The following is a 25,133-nucleotide window of genomic DNA, read 5'->3' on the forward strand; positions in this document are numbered from 1 at the left end:
GAGAGCGTGGAGGCTCAATGGCAAAAATTGACAGAGCAACGCCGCTCAAACGGAAATGTCAAATCCTAAGTGGACCGATGTGGATTTGACATAGTTCCCCACACTGTCTAATTTGACAGGGCTCACAAAACTGTCAATTTTTTTCTTCTCCTTCTTTTCTTTATGTTAGTGTCTTCTCCCTCCCTCTGTTCCTTCTTTCCCCAGACCAAATTCATTCATCCCAGACCATAAAGATTCATAGCAGACTTACAGGCGGTCGTTCGATTGATTGTGGAGTTGAAGCGGCCATTCCGGTGTCCGAAAAGCTTGAATCGGTGAAGTGAGTAGTTATGCAAGATCGTCGGAAATTGGGAAGATCTGGGCTGCTTCTTTTTTTCTTTTGTGTGATAAGAGGAGATCTCAAATTTACTTAGATATATAAAAAGGGGGAAAAACGAAAATAAGGAAACTGAAGAAGATTAATCGGGAAGAAGTTGTTCACGAGGGTGGGTGAGATAATTAAGAAGGTTGAGGGTCATACTAACACTCCAATAACTACAAAAATCTAATTATTTGGGCCCAATAATTTTGAAAAACAATGTTGTTACAATTTGACCCTATCTCAAATGACATATCCATCGGAAGAGAAGTTTAGTAAAATTGACATTGCCAAGTCAACTGTCTAATTTGAATTTGACACAATCTAACCGGAGATGGCCTACATCATAAAAGGTTTACCAAACGACATGTCGCTTTTTATGTGTTTCACACTCGGCTGAAGTCTACAACCACTTCTACTCCGTCGCAACTGAAACAACCACAACACCCCGCCTCGAATGGTAATGATCCAACTCGCTCCGAGACTCACTGAGTCATGAAGTGCCGATCCGTCGCGTGCGTATGGTCCGCCACGCCTCCCTCCCACCGAGTCACCGCCGCCGCGGTGCTCCACCGCCACCCGACGCTCTACACCGGCGGATCCGATGGCTCCCTCATCTGGTGGAACCTCCACTCCTCCGATTCCACCTCGGTAATCTCACACACACTCTCTCTCAATTTCACACTTCCCTAGCTTAGAATCGCAAACGAGTTTGTATCAATGAATCGAAATTCTTAATAGGAACTTGTGCCAATCGCTATGCTCTGCGGCCACGCTACTCCGATAGCCGACCTCGCCATCTGTGACCCCCTCGCGGTTTCGGAGAGTGATAAGAGAGACGCATTCTCCAATGCCGAGCTGGAGTCCAGCTCCGGCGCGTTGATAAGCGCGTGTGTTGACGGCATGCTGTGTGTGTGGAGTAGAAGCAGCGGACATTGCCGCCGGAGGCGGAGGCTGCCGCCTTGGGTGGGGAGTCCTTCTATGGTGAGGACATTGCCGTCGAATCCTCGGTATGTGTGTGTTGCTTGCTGTTTTGTTGATAATGTGCATTTGAATGATCATCAGCATTCGGTTGAGTCGAGTGAGGTGTTAGTTGATAGGGAGGCTGCTCATCATAAGAAGCCGTCGAAATGTACTTTGGTTGTTGTGGATTCGTGTACTCTTAGCATTGTGCAGACTGTTTTTCATGGGAACTTGTCCATTGCGTCGTTGAAGTTTATGGATGTAGTGTTGTTGCCTGAGGGTGAGGGGACACATTCTGTAGTTATGGCTGATTCGTTTGGTCGAATGCAGATGGTGTCTTTACCGAAGGAGCCAGTCCTAGACAAGGAGGGAGGGACTGGTTTAAGTACGAGTACTCAGATGGAGAACACGGTTTGTGCCAAGCCATTAAGTGAGGGAGGGCAGGTAATGTCAACAGCGGCCTGTGAGAACGTAATTGCCTTTGTGTTGAAGAGTCGCTGTGTATTTAGGCTATTGCCTACTGGTACTATGTTAGGAGAGATTTCGTTTGCGGACAACAATTTTGCTGGTGAAGAAAGTAACTCCACCGAGTCACATTTTGTGGGAGGAATCTTTCTCAAAACTGAAAATGCTGCTGGTCTGGAAGCCCAAGAACCCCATGAAGTATTTTCAAGAACTTTTGCTGTTTGGAACAACAAAGGTCTTTTATTTGTTTACTTGATATCCTATGTCAGTGACACTTTCAAGTGTGAGCGTCTTTGTGAGATCCCTGCTTCCTCTTATCCCGTTGATGTGAGACTCTCAGTTAGCTTCATTCAGTTGAGCCATTATATTCTTCGCATAGAATCAGTTTGCTTAATTGCCGGAGAACAAATACGGTGGAAGCCCCACATCACGATATGGTCGTCATGTGGGAAACATGATGACCATGGTAACTTGTGCCTGTCATTTAAATTGCATGGAGTAGGCCGTTCTTTTGTGGACTGGACTGCAAATTCTATGCCAAGTGATCAAACGGAGGTTATGCAGACCAAGCTAACTTCCTCACACCCTTTTACTTCAAGCTCTGGAAATTCACAGAGTTCACATGCAGAAATTGACAGTCTTGGGTTAGTAAATAAGAGAGGGGTTGTGTCTTCTTCCATGGTTATCTCGGAAACTTTCTTCGTTCCTAATGCTGTTGTGTATGGCTTCTATAGTGGAGAAATAGAGATGGTTCGGTTTGATTTGTTGGAGGGCCTTGCTTCTATTGGTGGAAGTCCACGTCATAAGCCGAAGTCACACATGTCCAGACAGCTCTTTTTGGGACACACAGGTGCTGTGCTCTGTCTGGCAGCACATAGGATGGTTGGTGATGCCAAAGGATGGAGTTTCAATCAGGTTTTGGTGTCTGGAAGCATGGATTGCACAGTTCGCATATGGGATCTTGACACGGGAAATCTTATCACAGTAATGCACCAACATGTGGGACCAGTTCGCCAAATAATTCTTCCCCCAGATCATACTTACCGTCCTTGGAGTGATTGTTTTCTCTCAGTTGGGGAGGACTCATGTGTAGCACTTACGTCTCTTGAGACTTTGCGAGCAGAGAGAATATTTCCTGGGCATCCCAGCTATCCAGCAAAGGTTGTATGGGACAGTGGAAGAGGCTATATTGCATGCTTGTGTCGAAACCATTCAGGAACATCTGATACCATTGATATTTTGTACATATGGGATGTAAAGTCAGGTGCTCGAGAGAGGGTCCTTCGAGGGACTGCGTCTCATTCAATGTTTGACCATTTCTGTCAAGGCATCAGCATGAAATCTATTTCAGGCAGTGCATTGAATGAGAATACCTCTTTTTCCTCACTACTTCTTCCAGTAACTGAAGATGGGGCTTTTACTCATTCTCATTTGAATAGTTCAGACAAATTGGTCAGTTCATCAAATATGGCACCTGGTAATACTGCTGAGTCCAATACTTCCAGACTGAGTAAAGGTGATTCTGAAAAATTATTTCCAGCCCCTCAAATTGCTATTCAGAGCCGCAAGCATCCAATCACATGCTCTTGCCCTTTCCCTGGGATTGCTGCTCTCAGTTTTGACCTTGCATCATTAGTATTTCCTTATCAGAAGGATGACCTTATTGCAAATAGCTGTGATAAGAAAGAGGATAATTATGTCAAGGGACAGGAATCTGAGACACCAAGTCCTCGGCGCATGCCTGTAGATAATGGTTCTAGCGCGCATTCATCCTCAAATGATCCTGTTCAAGAGATTGAATGGATTAAAACACTTGAAGAATGTTTACTTCGATTTAGCTTGGGATTCTTACACTTGTGGAATGTAGATTTTGAGCTTGATAACTTGATTATAGCTGATCTAAAATTGAAGAGACCAGATAACTTTTTCCTTGCTTCTGGCTTTCAAGGTGACAAAGGGTCTTTGACGTTGACATTTCCTAATTTGAATGCTATTCTTGAGGTATGTTCAAGGAACTGCACTGATTGTCAAGATATGTTTTCTCATTTAGCTGTTTTTAGATTTTTCTGAGACATTGAACGACATTTCAGCTCTGGAGAATGCCATCCGAGTTTTCTGCAATCAGGTCACTGACAATGGTGTCTCTTGCCCAACGCATGATTAGCTTGTCTCATGCCAGTTCAAATGCCTGCAGGTGATCCCCGAAAATATGTTTTTGCAAGTGAAATAGTTTTCTCTAGGTTCCACCTGATATCGTGCGCACCAATTGTATTTATGTTTCTTTCTGTATAATATTTTTTATTTCTATTTTATTTTGCAGTGCTTTAGCGGCATTTTATACTAGGAACTTTGCAGAGAAAATTTCAGATATAAAGCCGCCTTTACTTCAGGTTGAATCTTGTGCCTATGCTCTGGTTTATTCTTAATTTAAATGCATTTCATTTTTTTATCCTCTTGTTCCTCTTGTGGGCAAAGTAAAGGCAAACTACTTTTGCTGGAACGTACTCCATCTTTTCTTTTTCTTCAATAGTGGTTCAGAGTAATTGTTTGAGTGATGAAGAAGTAATTACGCATGTCATTTGCTTAACTGGATAATCAATCACATAATTCAAAATCTTATGTTGTAGATATTAGGTCTAAAGTATGGGGTAGGTGTAAGTAACATTAGATGGTTAAGTGTAAATATTGCTAGTTGACTAGATACATTACCTAAACATATCAGTTAAAAGTGCCCGGCAGTAATGTTTAGTGCCATTTAGTTCTAAGATTCAGTTTTCACTGAGTTTTTCTGCGGAAAATTTTCTGTTCAACTAGATATAGATTTCCCGATAGCAAGAGTCTTACTTGTTACAACGAAGGCAATCCAGTCAGTTTCTTCAAAAAAAAAAAAAAAACATAAAGCGGTCACAAGTACAATGCTAAACAGACCACATTCTCTTGCACTTCTATTAGAAATTTACGCATGATGCAGCATCAGAGTGGCTGGTTTAACAAGTTAATATCATGTGATCTTTTATGCATTGCCACTGGTTAAATGCCACATAATGTGGCTTGTATGTGGTCTTCTTAGCTATCTGGCCATAAACAGTTGGTGCATGTTTGATGAAGTTTCTTGTGTATTGTTCAACAATTATATCAGAATATCCACTTCCAAATGGAATTGTAGAGATTTATAAAAATGACATTTTAAGCCCATCAGAGCTTATGTTGATCATATATTCTTATTTTATTTACAGCTTTTGGTGAGTTTTTGGCAAGACGAAAGTGAACATGTACGTATGGCTGCACGTACTTTATTCCACTGTGCTGCCTCTCGAGCAATTCCGCTTCCCCTATGCTGTCAAAAAGCTAATGGCCATTTGAACCTGAGCTCTTTAAATTTTCCTGTAGAGACTGAGCATGTAAATCCAAACCTAGAAGAAGCATCTACCAACTTATTGTCTTCAAAATCTGAAGAATTGCATATCCTTGCATGGCTGGAATCATTTGAAATGCAAGACTGGATATCTTGTGTTGGGGGGACAAGCCAAGATGCGATGACATCTCATATTATTGTTGCAGCAGCATTGGCTATCTGGTACCCTAGTCTTGTAAAGTCATGTCTTGCCAAGCTAGTAGTTCATCCATTAATGAAGCTGGTTATGGCTGTTAATGAGAAATATAGTTCAACTGCAGCAGAGCTCCTTGCTGAAGGTATGGAGGGTACATGGAAAGAATGCATCAGTTCTGAAATACCTCGTCTGATTGGAGATATATTTTTCCAAATAGAATGTGTAAGTGGGCCATCTGCCAGTTCATCTGCACAAAATTTGGCTGTACCAGTTGGCCTTCAAGACACATTGGTTGGTGTTCTTCTTCCAAGTTTAGCTATGGCTGATGTCCCAGGGTTTTTAGCTGTTATGGAAAGCCAAATATGGTCTACTGCATCTGATTCACCTGTTCATCTCGTATCTCTCATGACTCTCATGAGGGTTGTACGTGGTTCTCCAAGACACCTGGCTCAATACCTAGATAAGGTTTGTATTGTCATTTATTAGTGGCAATAATCCATCTCAATTTGAATAGAGAAAAAAAGAAAAGTAAATTGCAATACGTTATAAAGGCATCATGAAATACACCTAGTTCACACTATTTACCCATCTTGTACCATTGATCACTGGTTTCTCTAAGATGTGTTTATTATGTCAGGTATGGTTTCTAGTGGGGATTTCTCTTTTTATATGTCTCATATTTTTCCCATCTCTCTATGCCAAACCTTTGTTATTAGCCATTATTCCTTTGTTTTTTTTTGGGTTAAATACTTGTGACACCCTGTACTTTAGGTGTAATAACAGTTTTGTTCATTCCGTTAGTTGACCGTTAAAAAATTCCGTTAAGCCGTTAAAATGTCTAAAATACCCCAAATTCAAATCATATTTTTTTTCTTATGCCTTTTTTATTTTCTCTTTTGGTCTTTCTTTTTGTTTTTCTTGTTTTTAAATTTCATTCATCATATGTGCTATCAAATATATATAATTATAATCAACACAAATTATCAAATTAATTGTAAACATCTTATAATCAATTGAATAATGCCTAAAATGACATGTGAGTGCCAGTACTCAAATCCAATTATAAACTTCATTTATATTATGATGCTCTACAAACATATTTTGATTAATTTCTATAATGCTAAGACAAAAAAGACTTCTACTATCATATCCATACTTTGATGCAAAAATAGTTTCAAATTATTTATTTCCAACTTGATGTTAAGCAATTGTCATTAATTCCTCTCTTGTTTACAATTAATTTGATAATTTGTGTTGATTACAATTATACATATTTGATAGCACATATGATGAATTAAATTTAAAACCAAGAAAACAAAAAGAGAAAATAAAAAAGGCATGAGAAAAGAAAGAAAGAAATCTTATTTGAATTGGGGGGTATTCTAGGCATTTTAACGGCTTAACGGATTTTTTTGACGGTCAACTAACGGAATTGACTAAACTGTTAAAAAGGATAAAACTGTTAAAAAATAAGAGTTAAAGGATATACAAGTTTAATTTGAAAGTAAAATGACAAAACTGTTAAAAAATAAGAGTTAAAGGATATACAGATTAAATTTGAAAGTAGAAGGACAAAACTGTTTTTACACCTAAAGTATAGAGTGTCACAAGTATTTAATCCTTTTTTTTTCTAGTTACGTAGGTCTGTTCTTAAAGCTTAAGTTGAATCAGAAAAGAAATAGGTGACTTATTGGGTTATCAAATGATACAGTCAGAATATCATCAAAAGTGCTTAATACCTTTTATGATTCAGAACAACATAATTTTAAATATATAGCTATTGTCAACAGCCTGGCCTTGATTTCATCATGCAAATTGTGTAGTATGAACAAACCTTGAAAGCTTGACTACTTTTAGCAACTGAAAGTTATATAGTTGGAGAAAAATGGGGAGGATTGAAAGATTTGTTTAAGTTGGCCCTTTGTCTTTTTAGTTTCGTTAGTTTAAAGTACAGGCTTTTGTTTTATTGACATTTGGACAGACTTGCAGGTTATTGACGTCATATTACAAACTGTCGATCCAAGCAACTCAGTCATGCGCAAAACTTGCTTTCAAAGTTCAATGTCTGCTTTGAAGGAGGTTGCACGTGCATTCCCTATGGTAGCCCTGAGTGATACATGGACAAAATTAGCTGTTGGGGATGTGATTGGAGAGAAAAACAATGCTAGTATTCGGGTATATGACATGCAAAGGTATTAAAAAAAATCTATGAAAAGGGTGACCTTTTCCTTGTTTTTGGCTAGTTAAGTAGTTTGGGGTTGGTCTCTTGGTCATTATTGTGCAGAGACTAAGAAGTCTGCATTTAGTATATATTTGTGTTAGGGCATTCATCTGTTTTGTGTATTCTTGTGTGACATATAAAGGTAATGTAAAGGACAATCAGAAATCCATTAAATGTTGTAATTTCCTTGGTTATGGTTGTAACAAAAATTTTGAACATATATTGGATTCACACTTAAACAACTTAAATATATGCTTATTGAATCTGTTTTCGTAGCCGTTGACATTTGAGTATTGTTCTCAATGTAGTATCATGAAGATAAAAATTTTGGATGCAAGTGGACCTCCTGGACTTCCGAATTTGCTTGCAGCAAGTTCAGAAATGAAACTAGTTACTGCAATTTCAGCTTTGAACTTCACCCCAGATGGAGAGGTATGTTGTAGTGATTGCCAAAGCTAAAATAGTGTTATTTAGCGAGAGTAAAACCAATGGCACACATTCAATCATAATGAACTGTTTGATAATATTATTAGCCTTATTTGTCATGTGCCTCTGTATGGAAACCTGGCTCTCATGTCATGACCAACTGTATTTATCTATTTTTCGATTCATTAAATAGTAGTATTCTAATTTGAAAAAAATCATGGACAGTTACACTTTAATTAAGCTACTTTATTGATTAAAGCCAATTAGAACTGTTTGGTTAGAACAAACAGGACTATGTTCAAGGGCGCTTTCTAATTCTAACACATACATTTACAGGGGCTGCTTGCTTTCTCGGAGCATGGGTTGATGATCAGATGGTGGTCATTGGGATCTGTGTGGTGGGAGAAACTGAGTCGAAATTTAGTTCCTGTCCAGTGCACAAAGTTAATATTTGTTCCCCCTTGGGAGGGATTCTCACCTAACTCTATGAGGTCAAGCATTATGGCAAGGATTATGGGACATGATGGGCAATCTAATATCCAGGTGAGTCTCCTACTTTGGCTTCTTAGAAGCTTTCTATTTAATTAATCCACATTTTGACATTATGACGTCGGCATGACCATGTGGCAGACCAAACTTTATGAATAACTGCCTTGTGTTTATCATTCCTTTTCTTTTTGGGTTGTAGGAGAATGCTCAAGGTTTGAGTCAGGCAGATAATTTGAAACTTTTGATTCATAATCTGGAACTATCTTATCAGCTTGAATGGATTGGTGAACGAAAAGTACGTCTTACAAGGCATGGCCATGAGCTGGGTACTTTCCAGTTGTAAGCCTCCCTGTCATGCTGATTCTAATGGACAAGCTAGAAAAGAGAAGCTTTGGATAACACAGAGCAAGTTTGACAGCTATTACCACAGCAAGTCCTTTATAGAGAGTTTTCTCATGAGAACCAAGTCCACCTGCCTGGACCTCATTCTTCTCGCAAACACTTGAAGCACCTTCTCTTATGCAGTCTGACTTATGACCTTAGGTGTCGTATTCTAATGCCGTGTGAGAACATCTTTGTTGCAGAAAGAGAATCAACAGTAAAACGGTTAGCTAGCAGTACCTGTAGATTTTGTTTAGGCAATGAAGTTTAGTGTACATCTATTCATATATATGTTGAGTCGGAAAAGAGGAGTCCCCATCGCACGTTTTATTTTGGTTTAGGAGACTTCCGTTTGTATAGTTTCCTGAGAGCCTTCGGCAGAAAGGGTGAGAAGACTGTAGAGTATACTGCAACTGTAAAATAGTATATGGATTTTTTTCAAAGTTCGTATAATCTTTTTCATATAGAATGAAACACAGAACAAGACTAGTGTGTGTGTGTTTTTTTTTTCATAAGAATGGTTGTGCTTAATGAGAAGCAGCAACAATAAAGAATGGTCGACACTCCCAGCCATCAAGCTCTGTTTTTGAGCAGTTACCGCTGAAATTTTTAAAAGAAATTGTAAGTATAGAAAAGTTGTCACAATGGGAGTACAATAGCCAACAGTTCCGTTTTTTAAAAAGGAACAGTTCCATTTTTTTCTGGGCAAAAGAAGAGGAGTCAATTCTTAGTTTGTTTTTCTTTTTAATTCAAGATACCAAGAATAATTAACTTTGACATTTTCTACTTTAGAACCGAATAGAACATACGAGGTAGCAAGAAATAGTGTGAGCAATAATTTGATGTCATTTTTGTAAAAAAATAAAAATAAATTATGAGTGATAAAACGAGATAAAAGAAAATAAGACTCTAATTTTAAGAAGTTGCTCTCAATTTTTTTAAATAATCTAAATTTCAGATTTTAAGTATTTCAATATATGATTCATGAACTATGATTGACATAGATACCAATGTTTATCAAAGATAACTCTAGCAATTCTAGACAATCAAAGCATGTTTTGAGCACATACAATCAAAACTATATGCTTCACATCTTTGTATTTACAAGACACATTTTTGTAAACAATAAGGTGAATGTTACCCTGCATCTTCTCTATAGTCTATTTATAAAAAGGATCGACGTCCTTCTCTTCATCATTTCTCATACGACTCAAATGCCAAATGGACAAATATGACAAACAAAATCAAGATTGCCAGGTACGAGTTATCTTCCCTATCAATTAGGCAGAGAGATAGTTTTTCAAAGTAAGAACTGTGCTCTGCATCATTCTATCTCCAGTTTGTGTAAGTGATTAAACTTTTCTGATCTTTCAGAAAAGTTACTATATATGCACACCACACTGGATTTCATCTGTTAATAGAAGGAAAAAAATTAAGCCAATGAATTCATGAAAGTTGAGTCTGGTGATTGTTACACAAGACATTATGCACACGTAGCTGGGGTGATTTGAACAACGCTCAGAATCGACGAGGTATCTTCATCTTAGACTATCACAATTACAAGTATAATCACTATAATGTTCTCTGTTTTCATACTCGAACTGATGGAGAAATAATGGGAACAAGGACTTGAAACTTTCTAGTCGCTCTACCAAATAATTAGAAGGAGAACAAAAAAAAAAACAACAAGAATCCGAAAGTAAGGACTAGGCAAACTTCATGATTTCGTTTCAAACTTCAAATTTACAAAATCTTCTGTGAAAAACCAAAGTTACACAATGAGAAATCCCTTCTAGCTATACAAGTCTACAACTACTAAAGCAAAAGCAACATCTAGAAACTGATATTGGAAAAACAAACGGAAGTCCTAGAGACTACAATTTAGAGAGCCAAGACTCTCAATGCTGCCTGAAGAAATTGACAATGGGCCTATAAACTTTTTTTATAGGCATTCCAAGCCAGAATAAAATCCATATGAGCATACTTGTCTATGTATTGTACCACGAGCTTGTCCTTGTCATGATCTTTGAGGTCATTGAGCAACAGTTTCACATCGTTTACGTGTGAAAGTGCATCTTTCCCTCCAAATCCGACGAAAGAAATGTCTTTACGTATGTTTGCCATGTTGTACACCGGAGGAGTGAACTGTCTGTAGTGCTGAAAATTTGGGATCCGCAGAGTGTAATCGAACTTTCTTATATTTCCACTTCTGATCATTTGAGACAAATGCACGATGTTCTTTGAGGAAGTGGACTGTGGTGTATGTTCATAGTAGAGAGATAAACTCGAAGGATTTAGACAACAATTTGGACCTGTTATAGCAGTCATAATGTTCTTACACTCCTTGCCCGGATGTTGGCAAAGAATGGTCTGCAGAGTTTATTCTAACTGCCCTAGCGGAGGAAATTCCCGAAGACCGTAGATGTAGAATTGCTCAGCCAAGAATATTTGAGCAGCATCTCTTACAAGAGGTGTGGACACATGACACAGATGAGCGATTGGGCTAAGCAAAGCTGCTGATCGTAGTGAGTTTATCAGCTTTTGTTGGGACAAAGCGGCTAGTACTGTCAATGTTCCCAAGGAATGGCCAACATAATGTGACTTCTGTCCTGTTTGCTGGTTCACTTAATTTAACATGGCAGGAAGATCATAATCAGCCAACTGTTCCCATGTCCATTCCCAATAAGCAGGATCCTTAGCACTAAGTGATCTATGCCCACTGCTAGAGTCCGTTCCTCGAGTATTAGCAAGCCATACATCAAACCCTTGGTCAGCCAAGAAGAATACCAAAGCCTCTTACGGTGGATTGAGTACCCATGATGCTGCATCCGTTAGAAGTCCATGTTGCAACAGAACAGGTGGTCTCGGATTCGTGATCGACTTGTTACCAAAACGTCCATGTGGAATTCTTATCATCCCCAGAGTGTAACCATCTTCTGTTGTTACTTGATGTTCTTGACAAGTATAGCCTCGTGGCTCCACCAAAAATTGGCAGATACCATTGTCTGTACTCTGACCATTAGATTGTGCGTCTCCTGCAACACAAACCAGAGCAAGGAAAAGTAGAATACTAGCTGAAATATACTTCTTCATGTTAAACCGATGATCTCTGATGAATTGGTTTCTGTTGGACTGTAATGAATGAAATTAAAAAAAGTAGACAGACATGAACATGAATGTGTCCTGACCTATATGTAGCCTTGTAGATGTCATACATATCATTATGGGATTAATAAATCCATTGTTTGGTGGGAATTAGAAATCTATTGTTTAGTGACATTAAGAACTTCATTATTCAGTGGGAATTAGAAATCTACTGTTTATGAGATTAAGAAATCCATTATTTAGTGGGATAAACTGATAAAGAGACTGGAAATCGAAAATCATTCCTAAAGCAACAGGAATCTCTCATATATGCACTATGCATCAACGAAAGATATACTCATAAATTCAGTCATAACAAAAATATTATGTTTCCAGTAGCAATTTCCCTTTACTAAGATGTTAAAATATACGTGGACCTTGCTATACATTTATTACCAGACATAGTACATCACTTGGATGAGAAAGTTTTACTTAGTTTTCCAAATATTGTTCAGTTTCAGTATTTTAATTATTGCAAGCAACCAGAATCTTATGAGTTCCTCAGGAGGCTCTTTCTTTTGCCTTCAAGAAAGTAAAGCTGCTGCTGATCCCACAAAAGCTGCATTGATATAGGTTGTAGGTTCAGAATGAGAATAATCTGATCTTGCATTCTGGAACTGATCATTCACATCAGGACCCCCAACAATTTCACCACATGAGTATTTGGATTTGGACTCCCAGAATTGTAATAGGTATAACCACCATTGCAGTCCACCTTAGTGTGCAGTTTCTTGATTGAAGGGATAGATGAACCTCTATGGTGCAATTTTGTTGGGTATGTGTTACCAAAACCCACCATGTATGACATCTTCTTGGGGTTGGCTCCAAGGATGTAGTCCACCTGAACAGAAATGAAAAAGTTGTCATATAGAGCTAGGATGATACTTACACAACATAACCTCAGATGTCTACTCAAAAGTTTTTCAGAATGTCAGTTACCTGCGATTTAGCAAAGGCTTTGATCTTCGCGGCAGAGAAAAACGTGGAGCCACATTGAACTCCACCGGTTTTGGTACTACTTATGGTTTTTGAGTAGCTGAATAACACCAAGGTAGAGCATGTAACATACTGCAAGTTACTACTATCTCTAAAAAACAGAAGTCCACCTACAAAGAGAGCAGCCACAACTTCAAATAAATTAACAATATTAACTAATAATTCAGTTTCTTGGTCATTAGTAACATAAAATGAACGTACCTGGTGTTCTTTGAACTTGTGAAGAGCTACTCCCTGGCATCACTGCACATTAAATGACTCCGCATTGGTCTTGTACTTGAGCAAATTCGTGTGTCCAGCATGGTATTCCTGTGAACAAAATCCAGATAATGAAATTCACATTTTCCTTGCCAAGATACTCAAATGGCTAGAGGTAGTCAATACTCAAAATGGAGCACTATATAATTCAAGTGCACGTAGATGTACTTTGGCTAGTAAAGTCTGAGCTCCAACAAACTTGTTATCCCAACTGAACTCGGACATTGCCTGACTCCATCCTTGATTGTTTACCACATAACTCAAATAGCTTCTCTTTCCGCTTGCCTTGTATAGCCAAGCCGCACCCCATGACAGCCCATCCTTATACACATATATGTCAAATTCAGGAACCATAAGTTCATACTGAATCAATTGTGATAAGTATTCGACTATTCGTTAGAAATCTAAGTAGCTATTTTGTGCTTTTACCTGGTAGCCAGAGTAGGAGCAGTAGAAAGGGCAAGAGAGTTGGTAAGACCCTCTATACTTATCAGCCAAGTCAAACAGCTGTATATGGATAAATTGTATCATGTATATAGCTTGGTTGAGAAAATTGAGCTAAAAGAATATGGTTCTTACAGATTTGGAATAACGTAAGAGCTTTGCAGAATAGGTGGAATCAACTTTCTTGAAGACAATCGAGGCTGCCGCCAGGGCAGCAGCACCCTCAGCTGCGGCCTCACTGCCTGGAGAATTGGAAGTGATCTTGTAGAGCTTTCTTGATGTGTCCATGTCTTCAGGACGCTCCCAGCATTGGTGATCCGCATTTCCATCTCCTACCTATGAATTAGAACATTACAGCAAGCAAGTAGATGACTCAGAAAGCAAGCTACATGATGTATAACAATTTCTCGGTCATTTTTATTCGTCGAGGTTTAGGGTGAGTAAAATTCCATGATGCTTCACCACTTCTGGTAAGTATGTGATATCCAAAAGGTTAGCTAGAATCACAAAATAAGATATAGATGCTCTGATGCTAGTCATACTATGTTAGGCAATCATCATAAGTACCTGAGTGTAGAAGGTGGTGGTTTTAGGGTGAGCTTTTATTATGAAGTCTGTGCCCCAGCGGATTGCTCCCTGGAGATATGCTAGCTGAAGATATTTGCTGCTGGTACTCAATGAGACTCCAACTCAACAAGCTCACACTATATGCCACTGGCCACCCAAACTTCACGTTGTCCCCTGCATCGTAGTACCCTCCGGTCAAATTCACTGCATGTATAGCCACCACATTGTCCACATACTCAGGTTAACGTACATATAATTAATAAAAGTGTCCATGAATCATGTATATATAGGGCTTCTCAGCTGAAGAAGTCCGCACGGTACGAATTCAGTGATTCCGGCGACCGGCAACGCGCAACGTCGGTGTCGATAGTGCCGGTCATGTTCCCCCTCCCGGCGCTTTTATCTGTCAGCCGGAGCTGCATCGCCGGTGGCCGGAATCTCAAAATTTCTGGGCACTGTGTGCAAATTTTGAGATTCCGACCACCGTAGGCCAGTGCCGGGAGGAGGGGAGCAAGACCGGCACTATCTGCGCCTTCGTTGCGCGTTGCCGGTCATTGGAATCGCCAAATCCACACCTTGCGGACGTCCGCAACTGAGAAAATCTCTATATATGATTTTTATCAGCTAAGGAGGTCTGCACCCATGGTTTTGGTGCGGATTTCTATTTTTTCACCACTTTTTGATCTAATTTTTTCATCTCTACCATCTAGTATCTAGATAATATTGTATAGATTATCTCTGTAAAATTTCAGCCAATTTGGTGATCGTTAAGACCCTCAAAATCGAAAAAAAAATGGACGGACTGAATTCTGTTAAACATGAACCGTTCATATTTTTAACAGAAAAATGCAATAATGATGGCTTTAACGATTATCAAATTGGCTGAAATTATGCAGAGATGATCTACACAATATTATCTCAATACTAGACGATGGAGATGAGGAAATTCGATTGAAAAGTGGTGAAAAAATAGAATTCCGCACCAAAACTTTGGTGCGGACTTTCTCAACCAAGAAGAGCTATATATATATATATATCAGTCCCTATCTAGAGTGAAGGTTCACTCTGAAGTTTCAGAGTGAAGTTCCAATTTTGGCATACTTTTCGGTCAAATTTTTTCAGTATAAGCGATTTAATATTTAGGTATGCTATTCAAGATCATCTCTACAAAAATTCATCTAATTCGGACATAGTTAAGGTATTGAAATTAGATTAAATCAATGAATGAATTAAAACTGTTCAACGTGAACCGTTCGTGTAAATCTCAATTTTGAAAGCTCAAATCATTGTCAAATTGGATGAAACTTTATAGAGATGATCTTGAATAGCATATCTAAATATTGAATCACTTATGGTGAAAAAATTTGACCGAAAAGTGTGCCAAAATTGGAAGTTTACTCTGAAACTTCAGAGTGAACCTACACCCTAAGCATGTATTATAATGTTTTATTGATTACTACTAGGTGACCATAATATTACAGAAGGTTTAATACAACAGAGTGAAAACTAAAGGTTACTGACTAAGAGCTTATGCATGAATTAAAAAGAATTATTACAATGAAGAAGCTCTCGGATTGTCCAGAGAGGGAGAGAAGAGAGGAATTGGAAAATTCCGGGGTGTGTTTTGATGGGTGAGAGAGCCTCCTTATATAGGAAAACGAATCTGCTTTTACTGTTGATTTTTGAATGTTGCTGAATACTGTTGACTTTTACTGTTGACTTTTGACTGTTCATGAATAGTGTTTTACCGTAAGAGTTGTAAGTAATTAATACATGCTTTTTAAACTTCTTAACGATCATGAAATCGGCTGAAATTTTTTGGAGATGATCTATACGTTATAACCTAGATATTGGACGGTGGAGATGTAAAAACTCGATCGAAAAGTTGATAAAAATGAAAATATGTACCTTAGCTTAAAGTACGGACCTCCGCACCTGAAAAGCTCTGTGTATATATATATATATATATACACACGCATTATGCAAACATATATGCATGCATGTACGTACTCCTTCGAGCTGGCCATCGGAAAGTGCAGAGTCTCCTCTCCAAGTTACTCGTTGGGTGTTCGGCAACTTCCCAGAGCGTTGGCCTTCGAAGAACAATATTGATTTGCCAAGCGCATCTGCGTAGTCAATGGCTGAGACTACCCCATTTAAAACACACTACAACACCAAAACACATGCAACAGCTCGACTAAGGCGCATCATGATATATACTGTTGATCTCAGGAACCCAAAGCACTGTTTCACAGATACACAAGGCCTGGCGCAGTGGCGCTCTTGCTCAACAGATAAAAAGATGAAAAAGATTGAGAAGAACCAAGGATTCTGATGTCTAATTGCTCAACACAGGCACTTATATAGAGAGCTAGCCAAGTCCAGGTCCATGCATGCAACAGTTGAGAATGTCAGTCGTTATAAGAGTTTTACATCAAATTTGTATGCATATGATCGAAGAGTGACGCAAAGGAATATAAACAAGGACTATAAATATTGTGCAATTTAGGTACGACATCGTATCCAAGAGATCAATACCGGACCCATGCACCCCTGAACGTCAGTATGTTACTTCTAAACTTATCGTTCTACCTAGCTTGTTATTAGTTGAGCGTTGGAGCTTGGTTTTGATGGTTTGATTCTGATGTCTAATTAATCATTGTGCCCTTAGTTTGAGTTGGATAAGTTTCCAATTAGACCAAAAGGCACTTGAAAACGAAGGTGGTGGATATATATATATATATATATATATATATATATATATTCAAGTAATAATTTCGTGTACGTACCCACTTATGATCACCCTACCCAAGTAGTTCAATAGCGAAGCGGATTAGGTAACTCGGGTAAAAGACCACATACCGAGGAGATTAGAACAAATATCAGCCTCCTCTCTTAAAAGCAAATATGTTCGACAAATTAATAACCGTTATATTTGCCAAAGTGTTACTAAAGTTATAGGATATTAATTTGCCGAACATGTTTGCATTTAAGAGAAGAGGCTTCTTCTTAAATATATATAGTTGACTACGTAATTTCTTATTTGCAGGGGTCAGTTCCTTGTGTTTCATAGTTTGTAAGTTCCTGAAGTAAGGGAAAGATCGATAGGAAAGACAGTGATGCTTTACGCTTACATGATAAAATCGTAATCAATCAAGCTAGGAGATTTTCCAACATGGGCACAAAGGAACTGTGTCTTAACGTAATCCTTTTTTTTTTAGAGATAGAGACAACCTTACCATTAATGTCTTGTAATTCTATTAGGATTGGGCACGAGACGGGATGAGATGAGGCTTGCCCAGCGTCTCACCTCACCTATTAAATTCGAGATGAGATTGGAATAAGACTTGTGTTTTTAAAAATGTATCTCACCCGAGATCAATCATGTTGGGATCGAGACAGAATCGAGACCGGACCGGACCTATCCCATTCTCCAGGACTTTAAATAATAAATACTCAATTTATCACAAACAAATAAACATTTTACCATGAATTATTGTAACGAAACATATTAATTGTTCCAAATATCATTCACCATCTACTTTGATACTATGAGTTTAATTATTAAAAAATTAAATTAATTATTTGAATTATATCGTTATATAAATATTGCACTTGAAAATTCTAATGTTATAATAAAAGAGAAACATATATAACTACCTATTGTATATACAATTAGCTAGGTTTTGATTGCTAAGTTCATATAAATTTACAATACACGAAACATCTTCATCTATATTATAACTCGAACCATATATCAATGAGAATATTAACCGAGACTTATTTATCTTTAGGAAATGAATCAAAGTCCAAGAAACATTCTTTGATGTTAGCTCATTTCTTATCAAATTCATCCAAGGTGTTCTCATGAATCATAAATGTATGGTGATGACGAAATATTTGATGATTAATATTCAAATAACTTTTAAAGTGGGATGAGACATGACTAAATGAGATATAATTTATTCGTCCCATGTAGGGTTGGGCATCTGAATTTCGGTTCGGATTTGGAGCAAATCCATATCCAATCCGAATTAATCGGTTATTCATTTTGTTTATCCATATCTGAATTTTAAAGACCTTGATCCGGATGTTCAACCAATTCGAATTTTTAGATCGGTTCGGATCAGTTTCGGTTAAATTCCAAATATTAAAAGTCGTTTGTTTATAAACTCAAATTTAAAGATGTATCAAACAATTCAATTATCTAAGTACAAATTTCAAATATAAATCTAAAGAATAAGTTTGTCGACATATTACGAAATCCATTATCATAACTATAAGTTAAAACTTTCATTATCAACCATTAATGGAGTGTCATGTATATTAAAAATAATATATTTGTAATTAAATTAAATTATTCGGGTAGGATCGGTTTTTTCGGATGAGTTAAAAGGTGGATCCGTATCCAATCCGATTTAATTGGATCGGATCGGTTTCCTTCTTATTTTAACCCAAATATTTCGGATCGATTATCCGATTAAGAAAATTTGGATGAATCGGATCGATTTTCATACAAATTCGGTTTTTTGCCGAGCCCTAGTCCCATGTCTCATCCCACCATAATGAAACGAGACGGAATCAGGATGTGACTAACGTTTTTAAACTCTCGTCCAGTCACAAAATTAGATCAAGATTTAAGTAATTTATACCCCGTCCTAAACTCTAACTGTTATAGTTTATTACGAGCCGGGTGGTAACGTAATCCTTTCTTCTTCTTTTTCTCATTATCAAAATAGTCCACTTTTGGGCTGTTGTCTTTGGCAAAGAAAAAGATCAAAGATAACGTAGTAGGGGTGGGCACGGGACGGGATGGGACGGGACGGAGCTCATCCCACGTCCCGTCCCACTCTTTTGAATCGGGACGGGATCGGGACGGGACGAGGGTTTTTAAGAATGTATCCCACTCGGGATTAATCCCGGTTGAGACGGGACGGGATCGGGACGGGACGGGACAAATCCCACCTTTTTATGAAGCTAAATAAAAACCTATATTTTTATTTTTTTCATAACAAAGTAACATTTAATAATGAAATTTTAACAAAAAAAATGCATATTATGTTCAAAATATTATAAATTACCATTATTATTTGAGTTGATATAATTTTAGAGTTATTAAGAACATAAATTAGTTTCATTTTGATACAAATATATAAGAAAATTTAAGTTTTCATTAAAGGTGGGACGGGACGGGACGAAGCGGAATAGAAATTATTCGTCCCACGTCCCATCCCACTAGAATGAAACGGGACGGGATCGGGATGGGACGAACGTTTTTAGACCTCCGTCCCGTCCCGTCCCTATGAATTTCGGGACGGGATCGGGACGGGATCGGGATTTCCGTTTTTTATGCCCACCCCTATAACGTAGTATTCTTCTTTTTGGGCCTTTAGGCTAAACATGTGAAGAAATCATTTGGACCCAATCCAATTTTCCAGTACTTTTTTTTTTTTTTGAAATGGAATGGTTCCAGTACTATTTTGAGTATTTTGCTCTTGTTTCTCGCAATAAACTCTAATTCAAACATTCTGCAGGCTTTGCCGCGTTTCCCATAAACTCATATATACCAGGATTTCCAGCTAATGAGTTGACTGCATACAAAGTCAAAGGATATAGTTAACTATAGCCGTGGCTCTTTATTTCAATCTCTTGACTTGCCGAAAAGTCATAATGCATACATCTACCCAGGTTGATATAAAGAACGGAAGAGATTTTGATTCTATTATTTCAGTAGCTTGAAATTTCGTTTTCTCATTTAAGGATGGGAAGAAATGTTGATGCATGTTCTTATTCAGAAAATAATACAACTTGACGACTTGTTACATTGATAGTTTATACACAGTGGTTGAAGGCAGTATTTAAGTGTGGCGCGCGAGAACCATAAACGGTATAGATACAGGGGCGGAACCACATGGAAGGCTGGTGGGGCTATAGCCCTACCGAAAAACAACCACAAATATTAACTAGTATATGTGTTAAAATAACAAATGTCTATGTTGGTTGAATTGGCTAACTACCATTCTCAATTTTAGTCCTATTCAATGACTCTTGGTTCGATTTCCCAGTCCCCCCACTTTTTGTATTTTTCATTCCATTTTTTTTCTTCTTTCTCTTCTTTCTTAGTTCTTTTTCCCTTTTGAAAACCTTTCTCTATCCTTCTACTTTACAATTTTGAGAAAATCTAAACTCTATATTAATTATTTATATTCTCTATCCATTTTTTTCATTCATTTTTCTTCTTTTTTCTCCTTTCCAGTTTTTTTCCCTTTCAAAATTTTTTCTATATTCTTATACTTTACAACTTTGTCTACCTATTTTCTATCTCTAAAATCTATTTTAATTTATTTATATTTTCTCCCTATTTTTTCTCATTATCTTTCTTTAGCCACGATCGATACAATACCAATGTCACTTGCGATTGAAATGCGAGAGGCAAAACCTCTTTATTCAGCAGCAATTAGCGCTTGATTGTTGAAGGGACTTCTTTTTTACTTAGGGTTATGCTTAGATTTCATATTGCGCTCAACTGAAAACCTCAAATTTATCAGTACGCATGTTTTTCTGTACTTGAATTTGATTCAAAACACTTCATCACATGGATGGTTGGTTTACTTGGTTATATGATCTCATCTGAAGATAAGGATTATGAACTAAGTGGTGCAAAGTAGAAGAAAGAACTTGAAGTCCAATAGTCTCAAATTATGTTTTCATATGTATGTTACTACGAAAAACTTCATTGAAGCATAATAAAAATGGCAATGGTTTATACGTTAAGGACATACACTTGAAATGAGACATTTTCAAATTTGATTCATCTAATTTTTTACATGTAATTAACATATTATTTATATATTTTTTAGGTATTTAATTTTCTAAAAAAAAAATTGGACAAAAATCAGTCCTACCCATTTTTCAATCCTGGTTCCGCCCCTGTATAGATAACAAATACGGATTGATCAACAAGATTGATGTTATTTCAAAATCATGTATCATTTACGTGAGCCGATAATTCGAATATTGGATACTAATTCAGAGTAGATAAAAGTGTCTCGGATAGTTATAGCCGGTAATTATCATCCTCTTAATTAGCTAGATTAATCACTTGCGCGCTTAAGCAGATATCATGCTCAAAAGTCTTTTGCTGAGATGGGGTCACAGGGATGAAGCATACCTAAAGATTTTATAAAAGGAAGAGATCGATTTCAAAGTCAAAATGAAGAAAAGTCCATCATTTCTTGCAACTTGAAAATTTTTAGTATGTAGTATGCTCCTCTCCTAGTTATAGCTTATCCTGTTATAGCCTTATAGGATAGCAATATATTAAGTCAGTTGCAAACTTGCAATACACAGATACGCACGAAAACTCCACGAGTGATGGAAGAATTAATATACAACAGAAATTAGTGATCAATTTGGTTGCGTTTAATGGAGGGAAGCGTCCAAGTTAGATAGAGCTGGTGGCTTTTGGGTCCGCCGTGGCCACCTCCCCACGATCAATATGATCGGATATCAATTTCACTAAATCTTCTCCGTTAGGCTTTCATTGTTCATCCATCATTTTCCTACTAAAGCGCGCAGTATATAAAGATGGTATGGGCAGCTAGCTGTAGGGGGCCAGTTTGAATTCTTCAAAGTTGAAAGCTATTGTTGAACTCAACCGCACGCGGAATACCGAGCCGAAAACATCGGGTTCAAACTAACGTACATGTATTTCTGCTATCATGTTTAATTGACTTAATTTGTTGATTAATTAGTGTAAGTGTGTACGTAACAAATACGGTATTTAGCAATTGCACTTAAATCATTTGTAGTGAGCATCCATTTAACATTTCTGTTGAATGAAGGGATCGGATTGGATAATTGCAAGAATGTTGCGATCTAAACCTTTACAAATTAAGTTGGACTGCATGTAGTTGTAACTTATCCAAGTAATTCTCGAATTTCGGAATCCATGCATCTTATCTAAGTACTGTACGTTATTCTGAGGTAGATGAGTTGTGATCTTGGGACTATATCGTCTTTGTTTGCTTAGTGTAGATGTTACTAGTTATGCTATACCTGAATGCCATCAATATTTCAGGAGCTGCAGTTAGCTAGAAAACTCAGTTAACACGATAGTACGTACTGGTTGGACTGCGTTCCTACAGCATACAAATCTGGCCGGCCAGTTTGAACTTCAAAATAAGTTAAACTATCATGTCTCTTCAGTAAAGTACTGATCATTCGATCATTTTCTTGCTTACAGCCAAAGGTTGGGTTGCTTGTGGAGTTGTAGTACATTATCAAGTACACCAATTATATATATTGAAACTGAGAGAGGTGATGTCATGCATCCTAATCCAAATTATAGATAATAATGGAGAGTCACTATACTAATTACATCTCATCTTTATATCACTTAAAAAAATGAAGTTTGAATTCTATTTTCTCGATATTAAGCCATAGCTGTATTTGTAATTATGTATACATCCTGGTCAGCAAGCTCCAGTCACAGTACTTGAACAGTGACCAAATAACCAAAAACTCTCAAAGTAACTGTCGGAAAACTGATCAGAGAAGAAACCATCCGCCATGATTGGTTCCGGCATCAGTTGGCTCAATTCCTCCAACTCTTTATCCAAACCTTCACACGTGTGCTTTCTTGAAACAACTTGATCTACAAACATCACATCTCTGGCGCTTTCTTGACTAACTTCATACTCTTCTGGCAGTCTCTGTGCTTCTTCTTTTACAGGAACTAATTCATGTTTGTTCTTTTCTTTGTTCTGAGATTTGGGGAATTTGGTTCTAGTGCTGCCTGCAAGAGAGTTCCGCCTAGTAGGACGATCATGGTTATGTTCTGCAGTGAAGGTTATAATGAACAATTCCGGATTGGAATTGCTCCTTTCAACTTGCTTTCTTGCTGAACATCCTTTTGAGCTACTGCACCTGTAATAGCTCCTCGGATATGGTGATCCCTTGATCGGTTTTTGCCCATATTTTCGCCACGCCCACACGTCCGAGAACAAATCCTGCTCCTTAACCTCTTTCACCACCCTTTTGTTCTGAGTCTTCCTGCTGAAATTAGCATTTGCAAGATTAGAACAAAATCAAACATTTGGTAAGAACTAATTAAAAGCATTTCTAACAAAAAAAAAAACTAAGCTACATCCTACACCAACACTTACTTATATATCATTTGATTCATTTCCTTTAATTTGATTTAAGTTATCATGCTCGAATTAAAATCACCAACCTTCTTCGGCACATGGGTGAGGATTCTTTCACGCTTTTCAGCTTTGGCTCTTCTTTTTCTTGTCCAGTGACATCCTGCTGAACCAGCAATGTCGGAGGGGTAGGAATAATTGGTATTGGGGAAATAGGCTGCACAATTGGGTAGAAGGGCTTGTAAAGCTCCTCCAATTCATCCAAAGCTGTTGTGGCATCAAACAGTTGAGGAAAGGCCCGGAAAATCTCATCATCTTCTTCAATAGTTACAGGAGCGAAGCCAAAACAAGATGACTGCGAGAACTCCATGGTATTATAAGCAAACCCTTCAAGGTCGTTGTTACTGCACCCTCTCACCACAGCTTGCAAGTCCCAGTTCTCCATAGCAAACAAAATCTCACACACAGAGAGAGGGAAAGAGAAATTGAGAGATAGAGAGAGAGAGAGCAGGAAAGAGTAGATTGAGTTTTGATTGTGAAGAAAATTGAATGATGAAAATCAAAGCAAAGGCTTGCTTATATATACTGGTATACGGTATACCAGCTTCCTCTTGTGGTTTCTCACTGGATTGACATTGCAAATGAAAGTCAAAAGGGTTTATCTCTCTATTATCCATTGTCAACCGAACACGCACCTTACGTGGCTCCGGCGACCGGCCGCAGCCAATGAAGAACCGAATAACTATATTCTCCACGCGCACCCACTCGTCCGTATGTCGGCGCCGGTTACTGACAACAAGTTTTGCATTTATGTGCCCAAAAAGTTTTATTTTATCGTCTTCTGATAATTTTGCCAATTTGTCAACAAATACGAAACTGAAAGCTCTGATTATAATCCTTTTCTGCAACTTGCTGCTTAATTAGTTTCGCAAGTTGCTTCGAAGTTCAAACGTGCCTCTGAATTCAGAACTGGGGTGAAGTTCTTCTTCATAATAATGATGATATATATTGTCACTGTACGTTGGACTTGAAATTTGTATTAATTTTTGGATGGACTGGGAGTTTGAATGAGAATATGAAGATGATATGGGAACCCGATGATATGTATGATGATGAAAAACAACTGTTTTTTGTAATAAATTGGTGAGGACTTTCATTTATACAATAGGTATTGGGTATGTAGATATAGATGTAACCATTGTCTCGGATGGAGGAGATTGTCTTGGTTTGTCCCCTTCCTATTTTCTCTTCCTCCCTTTCTCCGGACCAAGACATCTACGAGCTCTTAAACTTTGAACATTATTTTGTTAAGTCCCAAGTTTTGGCCACGTACGCTTGGCTAAATACAAGTATACATATGAATAGAAATTAGAAAGTTATTCCACAAACGTATAAGTGATGCATTTTTCAAAAATAATTGTACTTCAAGCATATTACGATTGACCACAAGTATTAAGATGATTTATGTTGTTTAAATTTAGATTTTGTTTTCTTCATTTTATAAGTACGTACACATATGATATATTGATCAAAGTACAAAAAAACTTTGTGTAGATGATCCATGCATGATAAAAGAACAACTTAAATACTTTTAGTGTTATGCGCGATCAATTACATTCGTCTATATTGTTATGTACATTGACCTGACCTATATGCTTTAAACCATACCCTCTCTCTCTCTCTCTCTCTCTCTCTCTCTCTATGTTCCACAGATTCCCCACTTA

The 25,133-nt window shown here is 37.7% G+C and overlaps 3 protein-coding genes and 1 pseudogene across 5 annotated transcripts; 1 reads left to right on the forward strand and 3 right to left on the reverse strand.

The window, feature by feature from the left end:
• The first annotated feature begins 777 nt into the window (after positions 1-777).
• LOC126795980 (uncharacterized) lies at positions 778-8,984 on the forward strand. 2 transcript variants are annotated; one of them, XM_050522713.1, is made up of 9 exons: positions 778-1,009; positions 1,100-3,787; positions 3,877-3,980; positions 4,107-4,176; positions 5,023-5,802; positions 7,327-7,529; positions 7,867-7,990; positions 8,321-8,527; positions 8,673-8,984. In XM_050522713.1, the coding sequence occupies exons 1-9, from the start codon at positions 854-856 to the stop codon at positions 8,814-8,816; spliced, it is 4,476 nt and encodes a 1,491-aa protein (XP_050378670.1). In that variant the 5' UTR covers positions 778-853; the 3' UTR covers positions 8,817-8,984. The 2 variants fall into 2 exon arrangements, 1 of the variants encoding a protein (XP_050378670.1); XR_007672277.1 differs by lacking the exons at positions 8,321-8,527; positions 8,673-8,984 and having other exon boundaries at positions 7,319-7,529; positions 7,867-7,989.
• A 1,768-nt stretch (positions 8,985-10,752) lies between these two features.
• Positions 10,753-11,947, reverse strand: LOC126795982 (triacylglycerol lipase 2-like; annotated as a pseudogene).
• Positions 11,948-12,426: 479 nt separating this feature from the next.
• On the reverse strand, positions 12,427-16,810 carry LOC126795411 (endoglucanase 20-like). The gene is given in 12 exon segments (XM_050522250.1): positions 12,427-12,653; positions 12,656-12,839; positions 12,938-13,104; positions 13,196-13,246; positions 13,249-13,303; positions 13,421-13,573; positions 13,682-13,759; positions 13,832-14,032; positions 14,264-14,342; positions 14,344-14,467; positions 16,270-16,429; positions 16,802-16,810. Coding segments are annotated over 12 exon segments (1,488 nt in total).
• A 5,728-nt stretch (positions 16,811-22,538) lies between these two features.
• LOC126795986 (probable WRKY transcription factor 29) lies at positions 22,539-23,942 on the reverse strand. Of its 2 annotated transcripts, none has more exons than XM_050522719.1 (2): positions 23,499-23,942; positions 22,539-23,317 (listed from the first exon to the last, which is right to left on the reverse strand). In XM_050522719.1, exons 1-2 carry the CDS (start codon positions 23,852-23,854, stop codon positions 22,738-22,740), a joined length of 936 nt encoding a protein of 311 aa, XP_050378676.1. In that variant the 5' UTR covers positions 23,855-23,942; the 3' UTR covers positions 22,539-22,737. The 2 variants fall into 2 exon arrangements, with proteins under 2 accessions (XP_050378676.1, XP_050378675.1); XM_050522718.1 differs by having other exon boundaries at positions 22,539-23,320.
• Positions 23,943-25,133: the final 1,191 nt, after the last annotated feature.

Source organism: Argentina anserina, chromosome 5, assembly GCF_933775445.1.
Source record: "Argentina anserina chromosome 5, drPotAnse1.1, whole genome shotgun sequence".
In the NCBI taxonomy this organism is placed as follows: Eukaryota; Viridiplantae; Streptophyta; class Magnoliopsida; order Rosales; family Rosaceae; genus Argentina; species Argentina anserina.

Excerpts from the sequence above, each read along its gene's own strand:
- LOC126795980 (XM_050522713.1), top strand. The coding sequence starts at position 854 with ATGAAGTGCCGATCCGTCGCGTGCGTATGGTCCGCCACGCCTCCCTCC. Across the intron at positions 4,177-5,022 it reads TAAAGCCGCCTTTACTTCAG|CTTTTGGTGAGTTTTTGGCA; the intron begins GTTGAATCTTGT and ends TTTTATTTACAG. Across the intron at positions 7,530-7,866 it reads CGGGTATATGACATGCAAAG|TATCATGAAGATAAAAATTT; the intron begins GTATTAAAAAAA and ends TTCTCAATGTAG.
- LOC126795986 (XM_050522718.1), bottom strand. The coding sequence starts at position 23,854 with ATGGAGAACTGGGACTTGCAAGCTGTGGTGAGAGGGTGCAGTAACAAC. Across the intron at positions 23,321-23,498 it reads TCACCCATGTGCCGAAGAAG|CAGGAAGACTCAGAACAAAA; the intron begins GTTGGTGATTTT and ends TGCTAATTTCAG.